The sequence below is a fragment of the Hemitrygon akajei genome, chromosome 5, assembly GCF_048418815.1.
Source record: "Hemitrygon akajei chromosome 5, sHemAka1.3, whole genome shotgun sequence".
Classification (NCBI taxonomy): domain Eukaryota; kingdom Metazoa; phylum Chordata; class Chondrichthyes; order Myliobatiformes; family Dasyatidae; genus Hemitrygon; species Hemitrygon akajei.
In genome coordinates, this window is record NC_133128.1 from 70,915,072 (window position 1) to 70,940,900 (window position 25,829).

General features: G+C 42.9%; 1 protein-coding gene across 2 annotated transcripts in view; it reads right to left on the reverse strand.

The window, feature by feature from the left end:
* The window catches only part of arhgap31 (Rho GTPase activating protein 31), a 107,438-nt gene that overhangs the window by 13,604 nt on the left and 68,005 nt on the right, over nt 1-25,829 (reverse strand). The window contains exons 3-11 of one of the 2 annotated variants that reach the window (XM_073045719.1): nt 23,126-23,270; nt 20,228-20,310; nt 18,870-18,977; nt 13,881-14,026; nt 12,687-12,885; nt 8,564-8,685; nt 4,384-4,443; nt 1,206-1,835; nt 277-575 (exon numbers count right to left, since the gene is read on the reverse strand). In XM_073045719.1, the coding sequence (XP_072901820.1) occupies nt 277-575; nt 1,206-1,835; nt 4,384-4,443; nt 8,564-8,685; nt 12,687-12,885; nt 13,881-14,026; nt 18,870-18,977; nt 20,228-20,310; nt 23,126-23,270 (1,792 nt within the window). Of the gene's footprint in view, nt 1-276; nt 576-1,205; nt 1,836-4,383; nt 4,444-8,563; nt 8,689-12,686; nt 12,886-13,880; nt 14,027-18,869; nt 18,978-20,227; nt 20,311-23,125; nt 23,271-25,829 lie in introns of both variants that reach the window. The other variant, XM_073045718.1, reaches the window with a different exon arrangement.

Below are 25,829 nucleotides of genomic sequence, written 5' to 3' on the forward strand. Positions count from 1 at the left end.
CCACGTGAAACCCAGAGGGATGGGTGATTGTACCTGCACCTCACTCAGGATTTTGGAGATGGAAATAGGTGGAGGCAGAACCTCTCACTACATTTACATCACCAAGGCATAGGAGGCTCCTGATGTAATGCAGGTAATAGGACGAGTGTCCCGTTTCTGTGCAATACCATGCTGTGACACCGTAACTACACTGATGTGAGCACCTCCCATGCTCTTCATCCCACAGAGTACCAATTCTGTCAAATACTGAATTAAACGTACAGTGATTTTTCTTACCGGTTTAGTTGCTGGCTGCTCTTCACTGCTCCCACTACAACGTTTTTCAGTTTTAGTTTCACATAGTTTCTCTGTTGAGGAAACAATTGGAGAAGGTGCTTCTTCCAACTTTGTGTTTTCTAAAGGATTTAGAGAAACAGATGCGGTAGTAGCTGGCTCTGAGGAGAAGAGAGGCTGCAGTGAATCAGAGTCCTGGAGTGTGGGATTTAGGGAGAGCTCTGCTTGATTCTGGGAGGTTGAATCTGTAGAGACAACAGGGGATTCAGGCTTCGATCCCACGTTTTCACTGTCCTTTTCATCTAAATAACAAAAACAAGTTAGATAAGTAATTTTGTTCAATGCAGAGAGAAACTGTCATCAAAGTAATAACTTGTCTCTTCCATCCTGTCAGAGAGATCTCCATTTCTGCTCTCTAGTGCCCGTTTCTCCACAACCCTAAATTAATTAATCTCTCTATCTATCTATCTATCTATCTGTTCATTCATCCATCCATTTATTGGTTGATTGATGGATTGAGAGACAGCATGGAATAGGCCCTCCCGGTCCTCCGAGCCACACTGCCCAGCAACCCCCGATTTAACCCTAGCCTAATCATGGGTCAATTTACACTGACCAATTGACCTACCAACCGGTACCTCTTTAGACCGTGGGAGGAAACCAGAGCACCCAGAGGAAAAGCTACGCCATCACAGAGAGAATGTACAAACTCCTTACAGGAGGGAATTGAACCCGAGTCTCTGGTACTGGTACTGGTTCTGATGAAAGATCATTGATTTGAAACATTAACTTTGCTCCCCTTTTTTTTATACCAGTTTCTTAGTACTACAGGGGGCATTATGGGACATGGGGTGATAAATAAAGTGCTCGTCACATTTCAGATACATCATATTCAGAGGTAGTCAGTCTCTATTAGGATTTATGGAACATACCATTCAACTCACGCTGGTCTGAATCAGTCTGTGTACTGAGCAGATCTGCCTTCTCTTCACTGGCCTTGGAAGTTCTGCTGCTTTCAGCTTCTGATGGCCTGTCCGTTGTCTCCTGTGATCCCGTGTCATTCAGAACTTGTGCATCGTTTCGCGCTTCCTTACAGGATGTGGCACTAGGGCTGATAATTCCTGAGATGTGTAGTGGCACAGAAACAGAAAAGGGCTCAGAAATATTCACTGCCATTGGCTTTCTATGATGCCGAGGGGATGCTTCAAGGGGAAACAAGTTACCAGGGAAATTAGACTTTGGTGAAGAATCATTGAGATTTGTTGAGTAAAACAACCGTCTAGTCTTCGGTGATGGTTCCAATTTGTTGATGGCATCTCCACGAGAAGATTTCGGTTGCTCTGGTTGTGCCTTTAAAATGGTTGGCTCTTTTTCACGTGTTCCTGGGCTAATGTGACCCATACATCCTCCAATTGCACCCACCAGGTCTTCTTGATCCCAATCGCTGTGCCTCCGACCCAGACTGTAGGAACTTCCCGATCCAAGAGTGTGTGATTTCATAGACGCTGAGAGACCTCCTCCCAGAGTTCCACAATGTTTGAATCGAACCCCTTTCTCGTCATCTAGGAAATAGCAATGACATACCAAATAAGGCCTGAAATAAAATTCTGCAGAAATTAGACTTTTGAGGGATGGGGTCCATATATAAGAGAGTGCCATTTTTCACTTCACTTCTTTTGAGGAAGTTTAATCAATGCCTTAGTCTCAAACAATGAGCTAATCCCTTACTAGGAGATAAGGCTGTTGTGATGCTAAGACTACCATTTGCAAAATCAGTAAGAAATCTCCTATAAATCATTGAAAAGCAGCTTGGAAAGATATATATTATGGGAAACATAGGTTGTGAAAAATAATTCCAATATAAGTGAGTATAAAAGGAACAATTGGAAAAATGAAGGAAAGCCATATAAACCCAATGAATAGCTCAAACTAGACACGTTTTGAAAGAGCTGTAGGGTTCTTTATCAATTCCTATCCTATGGTACACAAAAAATACTGAACAGAAACAGTGGATAGTGAGGTCAGCTGAGAAGATCATCGGGGTCTCGCTTCCCGCCATTACGGACATTTACACTACACGCTGCATCCGCAAAGCAAACAGCATTATGAAATACCCCACGCACCCCTCATACAATCTCTTCTCCCTCCTGCCCCCTGGGAAAAGGCACCGGAGTATTCGGGCTCTCACAACCAGACTATGTAACAGTTTATTCCCCCAAGCTATCAGACTCCTCAATAACCAGAGTCTGGACTGACACCAACTTCCTGCCCTCCACTGTGCCTATTGTCTTGTTTATTATTTATTGTAATGCCTGCACCATTTTGTGCACTTTATGCAGTCCTGGGTAGGTCTGTAGTCTAGTGTAGTTACTTTTTTTCTGTGTTGTTTTCATGTAGTTCGGTGTAGCTTTTGTACTGTTTGATGTAGCACCATGGTCCTGAAAAACGTTGTCTTGTTTTTACTGTGTACTGTACCAGCAGTTATGGTCAAAATGACAATATAAAGTGACTTGTCTTGACTTGAAAAGGCAAGGGCCTTGGAGTTAAACTGCAGAGAAAGGGGAAATGTTTCAGGGGAACCTGGGGGGGGGGGGGAATCTTCTTTTCTCTGGGGGTAGTGCAAGTGTGGAAGTGGTGGATGTGGGTTTGACTGCAGGAGTTTGGGTAAGTACGTGGATGCGAGGGATATGGAAGGCCATGGTCCAGCTGCAGGTCGATGGGACTAGGCAGAATAACGGTTCGGCATGGACTAGATGGGCCAAAGGGCCTGTTTCTGTACTGCGGTGCTCAATGACTCTATAACTAACTAGATAATACAATAGACACTTACTCTGAGACAAGTTGAGTTCAAAGGCAGACCACATTATTCTATCCTCTGATATTCTCAATCTGAGTGATCGTCAGATTTTTGCGGATTTGGAGTTTTCATTTTGACTTTGAAATCTTGTGTTTTGAGGCATTTTAATTAATTTCACCCAGCCTACGACAAGTGAACATTTAACCCTACCTCCTGAAATATGTGGAGGAACTGGCTGAATATATAATAATGAGACAACAGAAATTAAATTGACACAAAGTCTCTTCATATAGGCACAGCCACCAAAAAGTCTAACCCTTGATTTTAGAACGTTACAATGAAAATTGCAGTTTTGGCTGAGTGGTAATGGGCTTTAATGAGGTGATCTCTTTAATTCCATGGTTACTACAGCTAACAAGAAAAGTTAAACTTCCATCGTTCATGGCAGAATTACAAAGTTTAGTAAAAAAAATTCAATGTTTGAAGGAATAGAAGTATGTTGTTAATTGTATTTCTTCTCTTCCCTCTGCTTTGCCTTCATCTGTCTTCCAAAGTGTACAATTGGGTACAATATGAGGTATGGCAGTTTTTTGGATATCTTCTCTCATTGTTGCTTCCTTCGACAATCACAGCTCAAAGACAGTCTTACCCTTGTGCAAAGCTTACAGCAACATAGCTCCATCAGATCAGTACTAAAAGTGCAAAATTGGGCATATTTTCTATGATATTCTCAAAGAAATATTGAGCGTGAATGTAGCAATCCACTATTGCTTTTATTACGATGAAGAATCAGGGTTCAAATCTGGGACCTGTCTGCCTGTTGAATTATATTATGGTTAACAATGGCTTATTTTTAGTTCTCTATGATCATCCTTTCTCTTTCTATTTGAGATTGCGAATACCAATGACTCAATCACAGGGATTGAGTTGCTCTATCTAACCAGCCTGATAGGAAGAGAAGGAATTAACCTATATCCTTTTTCTTCTGGCTTCTTAATTTGTTTCCTTGCTTTGCAACATGAAACATAGCAGGTTCAATGCACCATGGCACCCAATTATAACACACTGACATTTAAAACAAGACCTGTCTGAAGAAGCTGAAACAAAGTAAGAAGATTCCAAGACAGTTCAGAATTGTTTAGTTTTTTAAAGGGTGCTCACGGCGATTATTTTTAACGTGTTCCAGAGCAGCTCGTTTGCTCTCTTCCTGAGCTTGGGCCCACGGTGAATCTGCTGTAATGTTTATCATGGCACCAGGTTACGCGCAATTTTCTTTCCTCTTAAGGAGGATATTCAACAATACAATGTCTTACCTTCTATTGGCAAGGAGCAAAGGGACTCCATACTCTTCGCAGGGCGGATGTTGCCCTTTTCTGTTCAAAACAAAGCAAACAGAGACTTGGTGAGCGATGAGTCTAGGGGGAGTCACAAGATATCCCTTTAATCAAGGTTTTCAGCCCTGACAACAAAAGTTAGGCTATATGTCAAATCAGAATCGGAATCAGAATCAGGTTTTACATCACTGTCATATGTCATGAAATTTGTAAACTTTGCAGCAGCTGTACAATGCAATACATGATAATATAGAAAAAAAGACTGGATTACAGTAAGTATATATATATTTTTTTTAAATGGTTAAATTAAATAACTAGTACAAAAACAGAAATAAAGAAGTAATGAAGTAGTGCTCATGGGTTCAATGTCCATTTAGGAATCGGAAGGCAGAGGGGAAGAAGCTGTTCCTGAATCACTGAGTGTGTGCCTTCAGGCTTCTGTACCTTCTCCCTGATGGTAACAGTGAGAAGAGGACCTGTCCAAACCATACCCTTAGTCAGTTTTGGCTGATTGACAGCATTCTTGCCTCTGAGTTATCTGGTTCGGAAGTGATACTTTGGCATGGCACATTAAACCAAAAGTAGAGTCTGCCTTCATTAGGGGCTGATTCGGATGGTTAAGAGCCAATGGTTAAGAGGTTGATTGGAAGGGAACACTGGCAGGGATGATGGCAGAACAGCAATGGCTGCATTTTCTGGGAGCACTTTAGAAGGTGCAGGATAGATACTTCCCAAAGAAGAAGCACCTTAAAAGCAGGGTACACAACCATGGCCTGCAAGGGAAGGCAAAATCAACATAAAAGCAGATCAGAGGGCATAGAATAGAGCAAACAGTAGTGGGACAGAAGAGGATTAGGAAGCTTTTAAAAACCATGAGAAGGCAACTAAAAAAACCATAAGGAGCAAAAAGATGAAAGGTGATGGTAAGATAGCCAATAATATCACAGAAGATACAAAAGTTTATTCATGTATGTCAAGAGTGAAAGAGAGGCGAGAATAGATATTGGACCACTGGAAAATGATGCTGGAGAGGTAGTCATGGGGACAGGGAAATGGTGGACAAACCAAAATAAGCATTTTGTATCTTTGTTCACTGTGGGGAAACACTGACAGTGTGCTGGAAGTTCAAGACTGCCAGGGGGCAGAAGTGAGTACAGTTGCTATTACTACAGAGAAGGAGCGGGAAGCTGGAAGGCTGAAAGGAAGTTGAGTCACCTGCACCAGATGCTGTACGTTCCAGGGTCCTGAACGAGGTAGCTGAGAAGGCGCTTGTAATGATCTTTCAAGAATTACTAAATTCCTGTATTTTTCTGGTCCCTTCCTTTGACATTGTCTACCTGCTCTGTATTCCCTGAATACTGACGTGAAGTAATTATTTCATATTCCTGGTATTGCTGTCAGTGATTTTATTCTTGATCACCTCTTTGTGCCCCTGACACTATTAGGCTTTTCTTTTTCATGCAGAATATTTCACTATTTTGTTTTATCCTCCTTGGTTACATTACTTCACTTATCGTCTTTGTAATACTAGTTGTTTGGTGATCTTTCTCTGAATCAAGTCGAGTCAAGCCACGTTTATTGTCATTTAACTATATACATGTATATAACGTGTATAACCATATAATCATAATATTATAATTATATACCTGTAGAAACGAGACAACATTTTTCTGAGCCAGGATATAAAGACAGTAGTGCACATAACACACATACATACAACAACTTATGAAGGTGAGGATCAAATCTACAGATGAATCCACACATAAATGACAAACTAAAAAGCATTAATATTAAAGCATGGAACAGATTCAGTGACACTTTGAATACATTGTAACAGGGAGTTCAGAAGCCCAATGGCCTGGGGGAAGAAACTGTTTCTCATCCTGACCGCTCTTGTTTTTATGCATCGGAGTCTCCTGCCTGATGGTAGAAAGTCAAAGAGGATGCTGGATGGGTGGGTGGGATCCCTAGTAAAATTAAGGGCCCTGCGTCTGCAACACTCCTGATAAATATCCCCGATGGATGGTAGGGAGACCCCTGTGATCCTCTCAGCTGTCCTCACAGTCCTTGGTAGGGACTCCTGGTCCAGTGCTCGACTGCTCCCATACCAGATGGAGATGCAACTTGTCAGGATGCTCCTGTAAAATGCAGTTAAGATGGGGGGCAGGGGGAGCCTTGCTTGCCTCGAATCAAATCATAGCTGTTTTTCCATATTATATCTTGCACTTCACATATTTAGTAATATCTCTTCCAGCAACCTCAGTACTTTTTCCAATTTCAGCTATGGGGTCCAATAAGTTTTTAAGTTGTTCTAAATTATTTAACAGAATAAACTCTGTTGAAAATACTTTTAAGGGCTTCCTTTCTCTTTTTGCTAATAAACTGACCAATCTTCTTTTTCCAAAATCCATCCTCAGCCTCTCAGTACCAACTTGTTATCGATTTGTGTATTTTGCAATCATTATCTACAAGTGCATATTATTTTCACTATTTTATAGACTTCTTTTATAGTCTCTCACCTAATTTCCAATTATTAGAACAAGGGGTAAATCTTCACTTGTCAGTCTTCTTCAACTCCATGGTTGAAAGAATACCTGTACACATTTTAGGAGCACCATTGTCCCTCACCCAGCTCTGTTAACTGGTGATTTCTTGTGTAAATGGAAGTGTGGTAACATGGTGCAGTGACAGAGATCTCACCTTCAACCAGATCTGAGTGTATAATCAAGGCTCATACTTCAGTACAGCACTAAGAGATTGCTCTGTGGACACAGTATTGTTGTTCGGCTAAGCCACTTAACTGCCCCTGTTTCTCATTAGGATTGAAAAATAAAGCTAGATTTTTTCCAATTCCTAGTCATCATTTCACATATTTCTTCTCTTTTCCCCAGTCTGTAGATTTCTACTTCATCTCTTCCTGGTATCCTACAAATGGGATTGGTCCTTTCTCTTCTTTCAACGATATCTACATGGATTCTCTACTCCCATCTTCTTCTGCTGCTGTTGTTTTCCCCAGTGCAACCAGTCCCTAGCCTCTTTTCCTTGTTAAGGTATGTTTAACTCTGCAAGATTTAATTGTGGCATAATAACCTCTCTTCAATTTGGCCTAAAGAAACTGCAGTTTTAATTTGGCTTGGTGGAGCTTTGAACTAATCTCTCCTCCAGCCAAAAGTCTCGAATATTAATCTAGTAATGTCGTTAACCCCATACAAACCATGTACCTGTGAGGAACACTGACCTGCAATGACATATTAACATGACATCCACTCTACAGCAAATTAATCACTTTTATCCCCTTGTACTTGACTGCTCAGGACTCAAATATCTAATGAGAGCAAGAAGAAAATAAAAGACAAGCAAAAGAACTTTGGCCTATCAGGTCTCATTCTGTTGTCACTCCTAGCTGCCAGGTCATATACCAAAAGAATTATTTTGAACTTGAGCACAATGTCAGTGTAACACTCCTCAAGGGCAGTAATCAGATATTCACTGTGATTGCTCCATCCCGGCCATTCTAAACACTCGACTAAATCACTTGGCTGTGATTCTGTCGGTATTTTTCCACATTGTTTTGATCTTTAAAACAACTGAAGGGCACAGTGGCTTTAGTGTAAGACAGACAGATCAGCTGCCTGTTAGGTATGTCTCAATGAAGTGGAAATAGAACTCAGAATGGGCACTGATATAGAACGGTTAGCTGATCCAGTAATGGCTGCATTGTCCTGTAGCCGGTAATAGAACTGAGGTTACTGTCACGACCAATCTCTTTTCTCTCTGTGCTAACTCTAACCACTGCACTAAGTATGTACGTCATTCATTTTTCTTACCCATCAGAAATATGTAAGCATAACACTTCCATTCTTACTTCTCCAGCCAGTTGGTAAAACAGAGCTGCTCCCTTCTGTAAGACCTGCACACACTGCGCTCCCCTCAGAGTTACTGGATAGAATGAATGGTGGCTGAGGAAAGGGTAGAAGACAGTTGAGACTGCTGGGTGGCTCACGTATAATTAACCCACTGCCACTGCCTTTATGTTCCTCACTAGATGTTAAAAGTCTAACCAATAATTTTCCTTTATTTTGCCAGAAATTGTTTGAGAAAAGCAGGATTTGCTGGGAGCACACAATACACGGCCACTGGGTATCGATACACCCCTTACCTGCAAACGGAGGCGCTCTCACGAACACACTGCCATTCCTGCTTAGTTTGCCCTTTGAGTCGCTTCCCAGCCGCCCCAGGTTAAATATGGATTTCCACTTCTTCGGCTTTGCAGAAAGCTTTCTTCTAGAAGTGAGGCAAAATCCAGTTTAATTGTAAATTTCATTTAACCTTTGGCCAAATTGCATAATTTCAACTCATTCCTGAAATTCAAGATTGAGGATTTAAGACTGTTCGTTGTCATTCTTTAGTACACAAGTATTAAGGAGAATGACAACACACAATAAGCATAAAGAACACAATAATAAACAAGAAAACATAATAATTGTAAACATAAAAGCAATCTTAATAAAACAGGATATACAAGTGATTGTTGTACAGTACTGTGCAAAAGTCCAAGGCACATGTATATTGCTAGGGTGCCCAAGACTTCTGCACGGTACTGCATTTGTCAATGTGGGGCAGAGAGCAAGTTTATAAATCTAGTGGGAGCAAAGGATGTTGGGAATGGTGAGGTCGGAGTGCTGCAGGTAGGGTGTGGGACAAGTGCAGGAGGAGGAGTGCTGGGCACAAGGTGGCGGCCCGGACACAGACACATCCAACCCTGAGACACCAGGCAAGATCTTTGATTCCAAAACAACTCGCTTAATGATCATTACAGAATGTCTCTCTGGTGCTTCCCACTCACTCCACTCTCTCTGCCCCCTTTTCCAACCCTCTGCTTGCCCCCTTCCTATTCTCAGTCCACAAAGGAGACCCATATATTGCTATTTCTTGTGGCAACAGTACCATGCAATACATAAAGTTGCTGAAGTCTTAGACAACCTGGCTCTATATATATACAGTCTACTGTATACATTGACTCATTGTATGTATGTAAAGTGATGCTAGGTGATGTATATGTAGTGGAGATGTTGATCAGCCTGCTGGTTTGAGGCAAGTAACTATTTGTGAGTCTGGTGGTCCTGAGTGGATGGCATATAGCCTCTTCCCTGCTGGGAGTGGGACAAATGGTCCATAAACAGGGTGGGTGGGATCCTCCGCTGTATTGCTGGCCTTTCTCTGGCACTTTCCAGTACATACATCATTAACGGTGGGCAGGCTGGTGCCAGCTATGAAATTCACATCACCTGAAGAAACCAAATGGAATATGAATATTTAATTTTGGCACCAGAGGAATCTGGCAGGAGATTTGGGGTGGATGGGGTGGTGAGTTAGAATAATCACTTCTCATAGAGAAGATCCCTCACTGTCTATAAAGACTTAAAGGTATCTTTAACCATCCAGCCTAGGATCTATCACCAGAAAGAAGATCAACATTGACTACCCCAGTACCACTGCCCACACACATCAACAGCTCTCACAGGACCACTCCACAGACTATCATCCCAACCCTTGCATCTGACAACACTACCCAGAAACATTTATGACCTACCCAAGACCAGTGCATGGATTTATTGAAAATCCCAACCCCTTTCCTAAAGACCATTCCCAAACTATCAACACCTCCCCCCACATGATGTTAAATAAATTAGGACAACCTAAACATTTCAGGGTTGTATATAATGACATATGTGAACTTTGATAACAAATTTGCTTTGAACTTTACAACTTCCTATCTCCTATTTTGTTTTCCACCCACTTTTTTCCAATTAATTTCTCCATGGTTTCTCTATTGGTGGTAAGTATCGTGGTCCGGTCCGGGGTCTGCGTTCCAGTTCGCGGTCCGCGGGCTCCGGACTCCGGGTCCTCCGGCTGTCCCTTGTTTCGATTGGACTAAACCATATACACCTGACGCTCATCTTGTTGGCTGGGAATATAAGTGGCCCTGGGATTGAGTGTGGTTGGGGGGGTTGTCTTGTCAAGCTTTCCTGGCAAGATTCTCATGGAGCAAATGGCTGGTATGGCCACTTGCCGTCTTTAGGCTGCATTGGAGAACCATTGCTTCTTGGAGCCTTACTGTTGGTAGTCAGAGCTGTCATTGCGGTACGGATTCGGCCGTTTCCCGGGCCAGCTGGGTGGCCGTCAGCCATTCCGAGCTAGGTAGGGATCCGGTTGTTTCCGTAGCCAGCCAACGTTGCTGGCCGTAACAGTGACTCGGAGCAGCCCCGATGCAGGGATGGAACTGTCTGTTGTTCTTCAGTGTTTGTCTCTTCCTGTCCTCGCCCCGTGGGGTAAGTCAGGCTGCCCTGCTGTTGCCCTGCAGGGGGAATCTGTCTTGTCTTGTCCTCGCCTCCATGGGGTAAGTCAGCTGTTCTGCCATTGCCCTGCGGGGGGAATCTGTCTTGTCTTGTCTTTGCCTCTGTCGGGTAAGTCCGGCTGTTCTGCCATTACTCAATGGACGGTCCTGCTCCACCTTGGTGTTTTGTGAAAGATGAGTCCTGGCTTGTTGAAGGAGAAGTCCTGGATCTACGTTTATGTACAGTTCCTAGTCTGCCTCCAAGCTCCAGCCAAGCCTCAAACCCAGCCTCAAGCCTCGACCCCAGCCCCAAGTCTCCAGCCAAGCCTCAAGACCCCAAGTCTCTAGCCAAGCCTTGTCACGTCCTCGTCTGTTTTTGGGGTCTGAGCTCAAGGCAAGTCCCAGGTTCTGGGTCCTTGTCCAGTCTCGGGCTTGGAGTCCACCCCAGGCTCCTTGTTCCCAGTCCCTCATCCTGCCCTGTACCTAGAACTACAATGTCTGTGTCCTGATACAACCCCCCTGTATGAGAGTAAGAGGTAATGATGACTAAATATGACTTTGTAGTTAGTCTTGGTACTAACTACTATGTAGCACTGGCATCAATCTTGTAATAAAGAAGCTCATCTCACTGGAGGTAAGCCCATGGGAGTGCTGTTAGAACAGCGACCCATGGTTCATTATTTTTCTCCCAGTTTGCCTCAGGTGCAAAGGCTAATTGCGAATCTTCTTTTGGGATCGAAGCTGAAATCAATCAACTCTGATTGGATGGAGTGCTGACGGGTGGGAGAGGGTGGCATTGCTGAGGTTGTGGGTGAGCACATGATTAAACTCGGCTCTTTTCTATGTGCCTCAGTCTAAAACAAGATGAACACACTGGGAAATTGCTTGAAGTGGATTTAACTCCATTAACTAAACCAAGCAGTCACTTCAAATGCAATTTGGTTGCTGGCATGTCAGGTGCCATCTAATAATTGTCTCTATTTTTACTTTCTTGACATGCAAGAACATGTTGATTTTTGAAATTATTTTGGTTCCACATGACGATGGAAGTCAGGTTGACTGCCAGTGTAACTAGGCAACACATTAAATCCTCAAATGTTACATTGAAGAATGGGCTGTATGCTTTTGTCTCTGAGTCACCCACAGTCTACTCCCACTTTCATACTCTGTTGTTTTCCTATTTCCATCCAACTAGCTCATTTTTAAAAACTTTGTGGATGTGACATCAACAAGAGTCTGTGGCAGAACTTCTAGATTTCCGAATTCCCTCTGCAGGAAGATGACATCACTTTCGTCCTTTGGTAACCCATGGGCATGCAAACCAGGAAAGTTGCTGGCCTTGTGTCATTTGATTCCCTTGCGTGTGATTGAGTCACTTGATAGCCTCGTCTCACACCCTCTCCATAACACCCAGCTCCGCAGGATCTTTGGATCTTTTAACCCTGGCCTCTCATGCATTCATGCCTCCATTCTGTCAATAATCATTGTGTCCTTATCTGAGTTGATTCTTTCACCAAATCATTTTGCTCTTTCTTTCCCCTTCCTATAGAGCAGGGGTTCCCAACCTGGGGTTCATGGACCCTTTGCTTAATTGGTATTGGTCCATGGCATACTACAGGTTGAGAAGACCTACTTTAGAGTCTGTGTAAAACTTACCTCCTTGAGTTGATACTGATCAACAGGAGGAATCCAGGTTAAAATGTCTCTTCCTCTGGAGCCAAAACGAGACAGGTACTTTCCAGCTATAATGATTAGTTCCCTTCTTCATCAGCTAGTATACAATATATTATCAGTGGCAGTCAATACAACTGAAATCTGCCTGCATTTCATATGAAATGATGAAGATTAGCTAGTCAGAAGTTGTCAAGCTGTGGACTGCTGTAAGATTCCAGCTAAGAATTTAGAGTGCTCCATGGGAGTAAAAGAATTTGGGAAGTATACTTACCTAGGATCTGGCAGGTCGATGACTGTATGATAAATGGTCCCAGCAGCAGGTCCGGTCTCCATTGGAACACAATGTATTTTCTCAAGGCGAGCAGGATGGTCTGGTTTCAAGGTCCTAGCCTGAGCCTCCTCCAGGGATAAGAGCTTCATGGACGGTGATACAATAGGAAGTGACTTGCATTTAGCAACAGGATTGTGTGCTGTGGAGTAAATGATTTCAAGTAGAATGTTACAAGGATGTTATTTTGCTTATTCTCCATCCAGATCTAGAGCAACTAAAGAAGGCGAGAAATTACATTGCGCAGCAATGAAAATTTATAAACCATGTAAGGAAATTCCATCAAAAGCCTGATCTACTTATGATCGGGTACTTATTGAATAGTTCTCACAGTAAGCTACATATATTCTGGGTCCCTTGTAACATGTGTCACCCTTGTGCTTGGAGACCTCCAGACATGGAGAGCAATGCAAATTACTGCACAATACACAGTTTACAATTACTAGACCAGAATTCATTTGTAGAAGTGTGTTCTACATTTGGAACAACCCATTCATGTTAAATAGTTCCTACACGAGGCAGGTGAGATGTATTTGCTGCAAATGAGAAGACTTGCCTCACCAGACTGACGGCAATGGAATCCCGTTTGTGAACTCCTCACCAGCTTGTTCTTGGAACTTTAGAGCCATGGGTCATGGTAATTAGCAGCTTTACTCTTCATATGCAAAGATACATGCAACCAACAAATGCCTCTTGTTATATAACTGAAATTGCTAGATTTCATAAAAACACAAAAATGTCATAAATATTCAGCAGGTTGGGTGGCATCAGTGGTAAGAGAAACAGAGTGAGCATTTCTAGTCCAAGAACTTTGTCAAAACGTCAAAATCTTGGACCTGGAACATTACCTGTTTCTCTTTCCACAGATGCTGCCTGACCTGCTCAGCATCTCCAGCATTTTCTGTTTTCATTATATCTCAGATTTCAAGAATCTGCAGGGTTTTGCTTTGAATTTCATAAGTAACTAATTGGCAGTACGATGCACTGTGTGTCCTGAGGATATGCTAAAATCCTGAAAAAATACAAGCCCGGAGTTGCTCTGTGGGCTGAAAAGACTGGTATCACGACACACAGCAGATTCAAGCTGCTCAGCTAGAGATAGGGATGGAGACCTCACTGCTGCTGTCTCAGTCCTACCTTCCAAGTCCTGTTTGGCCTGGGCAGTGTTGCTGTTGAATAGCTGGCTGACATGATTCAGGATAAATTCAATAACAATGGACTGAACACGCACTTCCAGAAATGCGGCATCATTGTTATATCCAGATCCTTCTATTTCTTTTGACCTGTGGATAAATAACATGGTTGCACACGTAAGATTATATTCTTACTTGAACTTCTCCACTTCCTTTCCAGTCCAGAAGAAGGGTCTCAGCTCAAAACGTTGACTGTTTACTAGTTTCCGCAGATGCTGCCTGGCCTGATGGGTTCCTTCAGCATTGTGTGTGTGTGTGTTACTTTGGATTTTCAGATTCTCAAGAGTAAAGTGCTAGGTTTTATAACACATTCTGGAAAAAACAGTAACCCAATAAGCAGCTTTCTTCATTCAAATCTGCACTTCTCATGGATTTTTACATTTCTAGGCAAGGATATTTTTTGTTTACTTTCAATGAAAGCTCCTCTGGGGCATATTCTAATACGTATAACCTGCAGCAATTACAATGTATTTACAGTTGTGCTCATTGTGCCCCACAACTCAGCGTTATCACTCTTCCCTGCCTTTGGTAACAGTGTAAGTCGGAGACTGGAACAGAACACTTGCCTGAGCACTGATTTTCATGCACTTAGTTTAAGGCAGTAATAGCTGTAATAATTTACACTCATGGGGCCATTTTTGATTTTTACTGTGTATCTGCTTAGCAAGTTTATTCATTTCCATGGACGCTGCCTGACCTGCTGAGCTCCTCCAGCATTTTGAGCATGTTGCTTTAGGTTTCTAGCATCTGCAGGGTTACTCGTGTTTGTGATTTGCTTAGCGCTTTGTCTCAAGGTGCCCTCGAATTGCTTTTCTCGTTTCCTCTACAGTCCTCCTTCGCTGGTCTTGTACTGTTACCAGTGCTCCAGATGGGGAAGACTAGCTCTTCTACTCAGTGGGATTCTCCCTAACCAAGCCCCTCACCTCTACTAAATCTTGTTCTACTTTGGTCTACTTCTCCCATGGTCAGGCAGCGGAAAGCAAGGCAAGAGGCAGCTGCAACCCCTCCCTCTCGGTAAGATGCTTACAATGGGATATCACACTGCACACATGCTTTGTGGAACTCTTTCAAGTCTTGAGAGACAGTTATGCTTTCCTGCACATCCAAGATATTCACAGCCCCATCATTGGTGGTGATGCCATCATGTCTTGAACTCTGGAATTTCTTCCCTAAACCTCTCTGCCTTCTTATCTCTCTCTTGCCTTCTTGATCTGGAAACCGATGCCTTGTTCAACATTTATACAGTTCAGTGTTACATTCTGTCTGATAATAGCATGGAGCTATTAATGTAAGTTTTTATTTAGGGACAGTGGACTTGCACATAAGGTCCCCATCCTCACATCCCCCAAGGTCAAACCCAAGGCCCCTATAATGCTGGCAAAACCACAAAATATTTTATAGGCAGGGGAAGGACTAGCGCCTTAAACACTAAGTGGTAGTCAAAGTGTAAAGGGCAGGAGGTTGGGTGACATACATCTGATGACAAACTGGTACAATGCAGAGGTGTTTAGCAAGACCAATACAGTGTGCAAAGGCCTGGCTGAAACCTCTGCTTAAGGACGGTGGAGAGGCACAATTATCACAGTCAGTAGAGGAGGAGAGCTCTTTCGCCAGTAGACTAGTTCTCTGTTAAACACAGTTGTCGCTCAGTGCTTTTGGATTAAATTGCCCATCATGGCATTTGACTGGCCATAGGCGAGATTGTCCAGCTGGTCCTTGCTGCTTGAGTGGGGCCTTAGGAAAGAGAAAATTTGAGTTGGTGTATCATAGACCACATATTATTTATTTCTGTTTACCAACAATGGAGCGACAGTTTATACTACAAAGAAGATTCAACAAGAACTTGAACTTCAGTCCCTAAATTAAGTTGGATTTTCAAACCTGAGAAACCATTCTAAAGGGAGTTTGACTGCCTGGAGATTATCTCATTTCCATGTTTGCTTTGGAATTACTGATTGCAAATGTCAACGCACTACAACAATGTTCCCTATATGTGTGTGATAACTTTTCCCAGTCAGAGTTTCAAACTGTAAATATTTCATAGTGAATAGGGGAAAACCAGCATGAAGAATTAACGTAGGAAATTTGACTCTCAAAAGTGGAGAGACCCAATGATCTGCAGGTGAATGTTCTACATGGAGACTTGATGTACTCCGGGCCAACCTTCCGCGGACTCCCGGCGTACTCCGGGCCAACCTTCCGCGGACTCCCGGTGTACTCCGGGCCAACCTTCCGCGGACTCCCGGCATACTCCGGGCCAACGTTCTACATAAAACATTTCCATTCAGACCACAAGTTTGGTCAGGAGCATCTGGTTTCTCACCACATTACCTCCTGCCCCACTGCCACTCGGAACTCTCTGCCCTTTTGACCATAACACAGCACCAATGTAAATAAGGAACCGCACATTATCTCCCCATAAAGGAGTTATTAGAGCTCCAGACTCAAAATCTAAATTCAACCATTTCAGATTAGCATCAGTGATTTTATCTGGAAATAAGTCTAACTGCTGTGAACTACATTTCCTCTCGATCCATATAAACACAGAGGGTGAGGGAAGGCTGCACATAGTGACAGAGTTATATCAGGTTTGGCTAAAAACCCGATGTCCAGCTTCTTCCCCACTTCTGACCAAGCACCTCTCTCATTTGCCCCTCCTGGTGGTGCTGCCACATTCTCAGTTTCTTTATCCACCTCACTGGATCATTGCATTCTGGTCATTTTAGCAATCTGTTTCACACTACTTCAGAGTGCCCAACAATCTTTGGTGTCCTGGAAGTTGCCCTCTTTATTATCATGCCCACATTTACTGTTTACCCTGTCGGCATGGAGCTTCATTGCACCCTAGTGTACATGACAATAAACAATCCCGAGCCTGATGAAATCTGAGACAAGCTTTAAGCTGGAGAAAACATACAGGAATGATCTGGACAGAGGACACCATGAGACTCCAGTGACACAAATGGTAACAATACCGGCTGAAAGTGGGTGGCAAGCTCATGGCTCGAGGAGATGTAAACTGTTCTTGTGAAGTATCACAAGAGGAGAGATGCGAGATGCCTGGCTCCTCATGGCCTAATATCTGAAATAGTTGAATTCATTGTAGAGTCTGCAATGTGTCAAGATGGAAGATGAGTTGATCGTTGAAATTGTATTCAACTTCATTGGAAGAGAGACAGGTCACAGAGAGAATAAGGTGGAGATTTTAAGTGATGGGCAACTAGAAGATTAGAGTCAAAGTGACCCACAAAGTTATCACTCAATCCACTAATGAGGACTCTATATTCAGATTGTCAAAATTTTATTTATTGAGATACAGCATGGAATAGGCCCTTACTTGAGCTGCACTGCCCTGCTCAATTTTAACCTTCGCCTGATCATGGGGCAATTTACAATGACCAATTGAGCTACTAACACACTCAACTTTGGACTGTGGGAGGAAGCCCGACCAGCTGGAGAAAACCCGTACAGTCATGGGGAGAACTTACAAACCCATTACAGGCAGCAGTGTCGCCGGCACAGTGAAGTGTTGTGCTAACCACTACCCTAACGTGTCAGCCCAAAATTTTCTTGTTCCTTCACTTGCCCATTACCACGTTCTATTCCATAATAAAGAGTGGGTTTTGTTGTTCAGATTTTAGAAAAATGATCTTATTTAAATATCCAAAATGCTGAAGGGGTCCAAAAGGGTGAATGTGGGGAGGACTTTACCCCAAGCTGAAGAATAGAGAGCCAGAGGTGGTGGTGGGGGGGAGAGGGCACAGTCACAAAATAAGGGGAAGGCCTTTTAGAAACAAGATGATATGAAATATCTTTACTCAACAGGGGTTAAATCTTAGGAATTATCTTTGGGGGTGTGGACATTCGATGATTGATGTGTTTAAAACTGAGAACAGTAGATTTCTGAATATCTAAGAAATCGATAAGACTAAGGGCAACTCAGGAGCACACATGTGGTCTGAAAGTAAGTGTTCTGGGTAGCCACTTCCTCTCCATCTGCACGTATTTAAAACCTACAGTGTTCATAAGTTCCCCTTTTCTGATGAGAAATCATTGACATGAATTATTGGCCCAGAATTTGTGGTCAGTGGTGAACCACGTCCACTTGCCACTCACCTACAATGAGTTCTCACTGTCACCGGGAGGCCCTACGTGGTGACAGGTACTTCAGCAATAAGACCACAAACTATAGGAGCAGAATAAGGCCGGTTGGTCCAATATGTCTGCTCTGCCATTCACTCAAGGCTGATTTCTTTCCCCCCAAATACAATGTCCTGCCTTCTCTCCAAAATCTTGAAGGTATTAACTTCTGCCTAAGGCCTCACAGCCATGTAAGAACATATTGGGTCAAAAGAAAAAGATTGTTTAATGATGTGGGTGCCAGCATGTGAGAGGTGAAAAGATTTAAGGAAGGAATTCAAGAGCTTATGGCCTAGATAGCTGAAGACATTACTATTGATGGTGGGGTGAATGAATGGGAATATGGCAGAATTAGAAGAATATATAGGTCCAGGAGCTTTGGAGGGCAAGAGAAAAGTATGGAATTGTAAGCAATGGAGGGATTTAAGGGCAATGATGAAAGTTTTAGCTTTGGAGAGTGCTGGACTAGAAGCCAGTGCAGATTAGTGAACAGAGGGGCGAGAGACAAGTAGCAGAGTGAGTCATGTTTGGGCAACAGAATTTGAGGCAAGTTCATATCCCCAGAGTGGAAGAAGGGAACCTGTTGAACTGCTATTGCCACACTGATTGCCATTCACCTATCATATTAAGTTTCTCTCTCCATAATATCCAGCTGGGCTGCTTCATTTCTCCCATGTTTCTGGTTTCAGCTTGCTCTTCGACTGGCAAAAGTGGTATTTTCATCCAAAATGTTTCCTGTTCCGTACAACCACCCCAAGTTTGCAAACAGAATGAGTTAGCTTTAGTTCCCTACCTCAGCAGATTGGGAGCCCAGACAAGGGCCAGGTTTCTGGAGTGCATGTTTGTCTTGGTGCTAAAGGAAGCTATGTGTGTTAGATGTTTGCTCAGGTATTCCAAAGTTCTGCAGGAAGAGAAAAGGGGTAAAGTTTATGAATAAGATTTCTAGCACTTTATGAATTTTCATTTTTGTTTAATATTACAAGATTAATATCCAAATTGAATAATCTATCTGCCTTGCACCACACATTCATATATTTACTCAATATAACATCTACAACTCTTGTATTAAAAGCACCTTTTATTCATTTGCACATTATGGACTTTGCTGACGTTGGTGGGTCTGGAGTCATACGAAGGTCAAAAGGAATAAAAACAGCAGATTTCCTTCCCCAAAGGATATACGTGACCCAGATGTGGTTTTATGCCAATCCAATGGTTTCACGGTTACTCTTACCAAGACCAGTATGTTTTTATAATTCTGTATTTGTTTAATTACGTAAATTTATATTCCCCAATTGCCATAGTGGGATTCACATTTATGAGTTTGATTAACATTCCAGACTTTTGATTGTCAGGGTACACACGTAATCGCACCAATCCTACAGATGATACTGATGTAACAGCAGAAAAGATTCAGATGATTCAGTGGGACAAAACCAGATTTTACCATGCTTCAACCAACCCCCATTGGTACTGAATCATGGGATCTGCCTCTTGTATCATTGGGGAGCTTGAGAAATCCTCCCGCAACGTATCTTCCAACTTATGATATAAGACATGCCTTAATAACTGGTCTTTCAAAACTGTACAACAGAGCTGTGTAGTGTAGTGGTTAGCATTAGACAGCCAGCAATTTTGTTTCAATTCCCACCACTGTCTGTAAGGAGTTTGTACTCCTGTGACTGCGTGGGTTTCCTCCAAGTGTTCAAGTTTCTTCCCCCGCTCCGAAGACTATGGGTTAGAGTTACTAAGTTGTGGGCATGCTATGCTGGTGGCAAAAGCTAGTCACGCTTGTGGCTGCCCCCATCACATTCTCGAACTAAGTTGGTCTTTGATGCAAATGACGCATTTCACTGTATGTTTCGTTACACAAGAGACAAAAAAACTGATCTTTAACCTTCAATTTTTAGGAATTAAAAAGGCACTAATAAGTGGGGAGAAGAAATAGAAGATAATTTAATTCCTACTTTTCTACTTTTATCACAGCTTAGTCTGTTTTTCTTCCTAGGTTATTTCAATGATTGAGAACTTCCTTGCATGTTAGCTGTCGGAAATGTGCTTAGAAGATCATGAAAAGCCAGATGGGGCATGGTTCTGACTGATCTGCTTGGTGTGGCAGTGATGTGTACACTTGTCGGCCGGCTTAGTTACCTGTAATGTGGAGGAGGAAGCTCTTTGATGACATTCTGGATCCTTAACAGCTGCTCCTCCTCTGACTGAGCAGCAACAGCTTCCTGAAGGAGCAAACAACAGAACTTGGTGAGGCACAATAGGATACCCTCGGTCTAATTAGATTAGCGTAAGGTAACTGGTTGTTATTTAAAGAAATTTAATCAAAACACACGATGGAGACACCCGATGAAGGCTCGCCTGTCCACTTCTTTCCATTGAAGCTCTCTGATCCATTGAATTCCTCCAGATTTTTTGTGGTAATAAAATGTTATCTTGCCTATCACAGTACACTAGTCAATCAATATCTCCATGAGATTATTGAAATCCCTCTCTCAGTGCAGAAAATCAAACGTCATTCTATTTCATTGCTATAAAACTGTTCAGTTAATTTGATTCCAGAGTTTCATATTATGAAAAATAATTATGATCCAGACTTTCGGCTGTCTCTAAATGCTATTTGACCAATGGCCCAAGGAAATTTCAAAGTAACTCACTGACAGGAGTGGAGCATGGTTAAAATCAATAGGCATTATATACCTATACTGGTATGTGTTTGCTGATGGGTGAAATGTGGGAAAATAGTGTGGACCTCCCATTTTCATTAGACCCCCATCCCCTCCCCAGCTATTCACTCCCCATCCATGAGCCTGAGTCAAATAGAAGTCTCAAGCCTCAAAGTTGTGACTGGGTATCAGGCCGTATACAGCTACAGGATACAATTAAAGCGATTAACTAGAGAAGTCACATTAGCTGATTGGCCTCTTCTTGCTTCTAAGCTTTGAACTGTGAATGTCCATGAACACTTAACCCGGTGAACATGTTTGGCAAGAAATAAATCAGAACACTTGATTGTGTGTGAGCACAACTCTCTCTATATTTTCACTGAACTCACAACCACTTACATGTTGTGCGTTCTTAGACTCAGAGAAGAGTTATGGCGCACAGCAAGGCGACTTTGCTCACTGCATCTGTGCAAGTGTTGCTGCCTAATCCGACCTTCCAACGTTTGGTCCAAAGCCCTGCAGTTATGGTTCTTCAACTATACGGGCAATTACTGCTTAAGTATGTCTAGAGCTTCTGCTTATACCGCCACTTCAGGCAGTGAATTCTACATCCCCACTAACCACTGGAAGAAAACTACTGTCATTTCCCCTCTGATTCTTCAATCAATTGCTTTAATTCTATACTTCCTGTTCTTGACTTTTCCACATGGGGAGATAAGTCCTTCTTCTTTTCTCTACCCAGGTCCTCATACACCTCAATAAAGTCTCTCCTGAGCCTCCTCTATTCCCAAGAATGCACCTCCAAACTGATACAAGCTTTCCTCATACCAATGGCTTGGTGGAACTGGTAACATCCTCAGCCCCTCGCCAGTGTGATCGTACCTCTCCTGTAACACAGTGATCACCTTTACCTCTTCCTCATCCTGGCTATGCAGGAGATTGAAAACCCTAGATAGTTTTTCTGTCTTTCCCAGGCACCCAGTATGAAATATCATAACCCAAAGAAGTCAAGAATAAAATGAGAGAAGTAAAAAAATGTAAGGCTATGCATCCAAACCAACTAGGGAGATAATTTTGGAGATAATGCCAGCATCCGTTAGTCTCGTGAGACTGTGGATTTGCACCTTGGAAGGTTTCCAGGGCGCAGGCCTGGGAGACCAGCAGTTGTCCAAGCTGCAGGCCTTCCCCTCTCCATGCCACCGATGTTGTCCAAGGGAAGGGCACTAGGACCCACGCAGCCTGGCACCGGTGTCGTCGCAGAACAATGTGTTGTTAAGTGCCTTGCTCAAGGACACAACACTCTGCCTCAGCTGAGGCTCGAACTAGTGACCTTCAGATCACTAGACCGATGCCTTATCCACTAGGCCACGCGCCAACACTCAACCTAAGGATATAAGTTATTCCTTTAAAAGGCCTACTTGCACAGGACAGCTCCTGAGCACCATGGAGCAGCAGATTGTATTGGCACCCCTTTGTAATACAAGTTTAACCTCTATCAAAGTCATAAAGTTCTGGCCTGCAGCAGGATCAAATATTATAACGTACATGCCAGTGGCCTGACAATCTCCTCGTTCAACATCAGATTTGGACATCTCGCAAAGCAGCCTAGTTTTGCTTTGTACACACTTTAGGAGGTTTGCTGTTCTATTCCTGCCTGTAATGGGATCAGGAGCAAGCTGAGAGGACACGGATCACTCAGATTTCTAAAGAGAAAATAAAAGCCTTTGCTTTCCAATAAGTAGCTGTTTAAGAAAAATGTGAGTAAACCAGATGGCCAAGAGACATAAATCTTTCAGTGTTGCTTCAGTGGTCCCTGGTCAGCTCTGCTTAGCAACTAATGTCTTTGAGCTTCAGCAGAGGGGGGGATGAAAGTGAAATGGAATTTAATGGGATATTAATGGTTGAGCCATAAATTCACAGTTAGTCCTGTGCCATCAGATACTAGTCGCTCCTTCCTTGGGGAAGCTTGGCCTACACACAACGAGTTTGTCTTCCTTGCTGTGGCAACACGCCTATTTTACTGAGTGTGAAAATGCAAAGCCAAACGGAGCATCGAGCTTGAGGAGAGTGATCCCAGCTGGGCAGCAAACGGAAACGAAAGTAAAGTCCGCTGGGAGTATTGCTCGTGATTGTTTCTGTTTTGCTCGTTGTCTCCCAGGTGCAGGGTCAGTTGTGATGCTTTGTTGTCCCTTCCACACCCCATAGGTCAGCGCACACCTGCTGGGTTTACCTAAGAAAGGTGAAGTGCTGGAGGGGTGTGGGGGGCAACAGTTTTCTGTAGGTTTGTACCTCCATGCAAACCATCGCCCTCACCAGAGCGGGACGAGGAGGAAGAAAGCGTAAACTTGAGAGCTGGAAGTGAAGGAGTACTCACTGTGAATTTTTTGTAGAGTTCATACGTGAGGAGAGGATTGGGGAGTTCTCGGAAGTAGAGCTTGCAGAGAGAACCCACACAGTGGATATCTTGTAGGTACACTTCCTTGGTCAGGTCAGGACGCTGCTCCGTGCCAAATTCCTGCCTGCAACGGCAACAACAGGAGGGGTGATGGCAGGACATGGACAAGTATCAGAGTTGCACAGTGAAAAACTAGAAAACCTGTTCCCCTCACAAATGATTGACATCAGCCTCATTTGAACTGCAATTGTGGAGGTTTTACACATTGAACAAATTAAGTTATAACACCACATTCAGAATGCAGTGAGGAGCCTGAAGATACTCTGAAAATGACAGCAGTCAGCTCCACACAGTGATGTGAGCAGGAACTTTAGTGTCTGCTTTGGAGAGGCATATTAAACACATATATCACACAATGTAGTACATCCTTAATAAGTTACTGATTATTGGTCCTGCTGGAGTGCACCCTGTGCCACATGCATCTCTGACGCCAGGGTTGATGTACGTGTTTTGTCAGAGAGACACAGTTGGGGGACTGCAGGGCGATTGAACATTTCCTCCCATTTATAACACTAGTCCCTGCGGAATGGAGTGCCTTTCGAAGCTTGGTAATAACCCAAAGAAATAATAAGTGTGATTCTGAGATCCCTTGGGGGGCAGTCTAACAGACCCTCCCTTTGCTTTGTTGTTGAGAACAGAACAGGCCATGCTTTGATTGGTTGCTGCTGGAAAAAGTGCAGGAGGATTTTCTGTAATGCCAATAATATAGAGGAGGAGGGGAGAAGTCAGCGATATCAAGATCTGTCTACGCTGCACTCTTCTGCTAGATATTTACAGTGCAGTATCTGCTAAATGTTTATAAAATGTTTGAAAATTTAGACCAGAAGACTGTAAGGCCACAAGAAATAGGAGCATAATTAGTCCATTCGGCCCCCTCATCTCTGCTCCACCATTTCATCATGGCCAATCCATTTCCCTTTCAACATTTGATAGGTTTCAATGAGATCCCCGCTCATTCTTCCAAACTCCAGCAAGGACACAGGCTTAGAGTTGCCAAATGTTTCTCATATGAAACTCTTTAATTTTCAGAATCATTCTCGTGAACCCCCTCTGAACCATCTCCAATGTCAGCACATCCTTTATTAGGTAAGGGGTCCAAAACTGCCTTACCAGTATCTTATAAAACCTCTGCATTACATCCTTGCTTTCATATTCCAGTCCACTCGAAACTGAATGCTAACATTGCATTTGCCTTCCTCACCAACAACTCAACCTGCAAATTAACCTTCAGGGAATCCTGCACAAGGACTCCCAAGTCCCTTTGCACCTCTGAGCTTTGAGTTTTCTCCCTGCTTAGAAAGTAGTCTACGCTTTTAATTCTCCCTACCAAAGAACATGATCATACACTTCTCTACACTGTATTCTATTTGCCTCTTCTTTGCACATTCTCTTAATCTGTCCAAGTCCTTCTGCAACCACCCTGCTTCCTCAACACTCCCTGCCCTTCCACCTATCTTCATATTGTCTGAAAACTTGGCCACAAAACCATCAACTACATCATCCAAATCATTGACATAAAACGTAAAAAGAAGCGGTCCCTACACCGACTGTTGCAAAAGACCACTAGTCACCATCAGCGAACCAGAAAAGGCTCCCTTTATTCCCACTCTTTGCCTCCTGCCAATTAGCCATACTCTATCCATGCTAGTGTCTTTCCTGTTGTATCATAGGATCTTGCTAAACAACCTTATATGCAGTGCCTTGTCAAAGGCCTTCTGAAAATCCAAGTACATAACATCCATTGATTCTCCTTGGTCTATCCTGCTTAGTATTTCCTTAAAGAATTCCAAAAAATTTGTCAGATAAGGTTTTCCCTTAAAGAAGCCTCACTGAATATGGCCTATTTTATCACGTGCCTCCAAATACCCCAAAACCTCATTCTCAACAATCGACTCCAACATCTTCCCAACCACTGAGGTCAGGCTAATTGGCCCATAATTTCCTTTCTTCTGCCTCTCTCCCTTCTTGAAGAGTGGAGTAACTTTTGCAATTTTCCAGTCCCCTGGAACCATGTCAGAATCTATTGATTCTTCTAAGATCATTACTTAGCTTCCACAATCTCTTCAGGTACCTCTTTCAAAACCCTGGGGCGTAGTCCAGGTAACATAATTACCTTCAGACCTTTCAGCTTTTCAAGTACCTTCTCCTTAGTAACTCACTAATACCTCCTGACACTCTCGAACTTTCACCGTACTGCTAGTGAAGACTGATGCAAAATACTTAATCAGTTCATCCACCATTTCCTTGCCCTCCATCACTACCTCTCCATCAGTTTGATAGCTCTTCTACCCCTTATATATCTGGAAAAAAAACTTTTGGTATCCTCTGATGTTATTGGATATCTTACCTTCATATTTCATCTTTTCTCTCCTTATTGTTTTTTAGTTGCCTTCTGTTGGTTTTTAAAAGCTTCCCAATCCGCTAACTTCCCACTAAGTTTTGCTGTATTATACGTCCTCTTTTTTCCTTTTTTTGATGGTTTTGACTTCCCTTGTCAGCCACGGTTGCAACACCCTGCCTTTAGAATACTTCTTCATCTTTGGGATGTATCTATCCTGGACCTTCCTTCAGGACCTCCACCCTATTCCTACCTATGTCATTGGTGCCAATATATACCAAGACT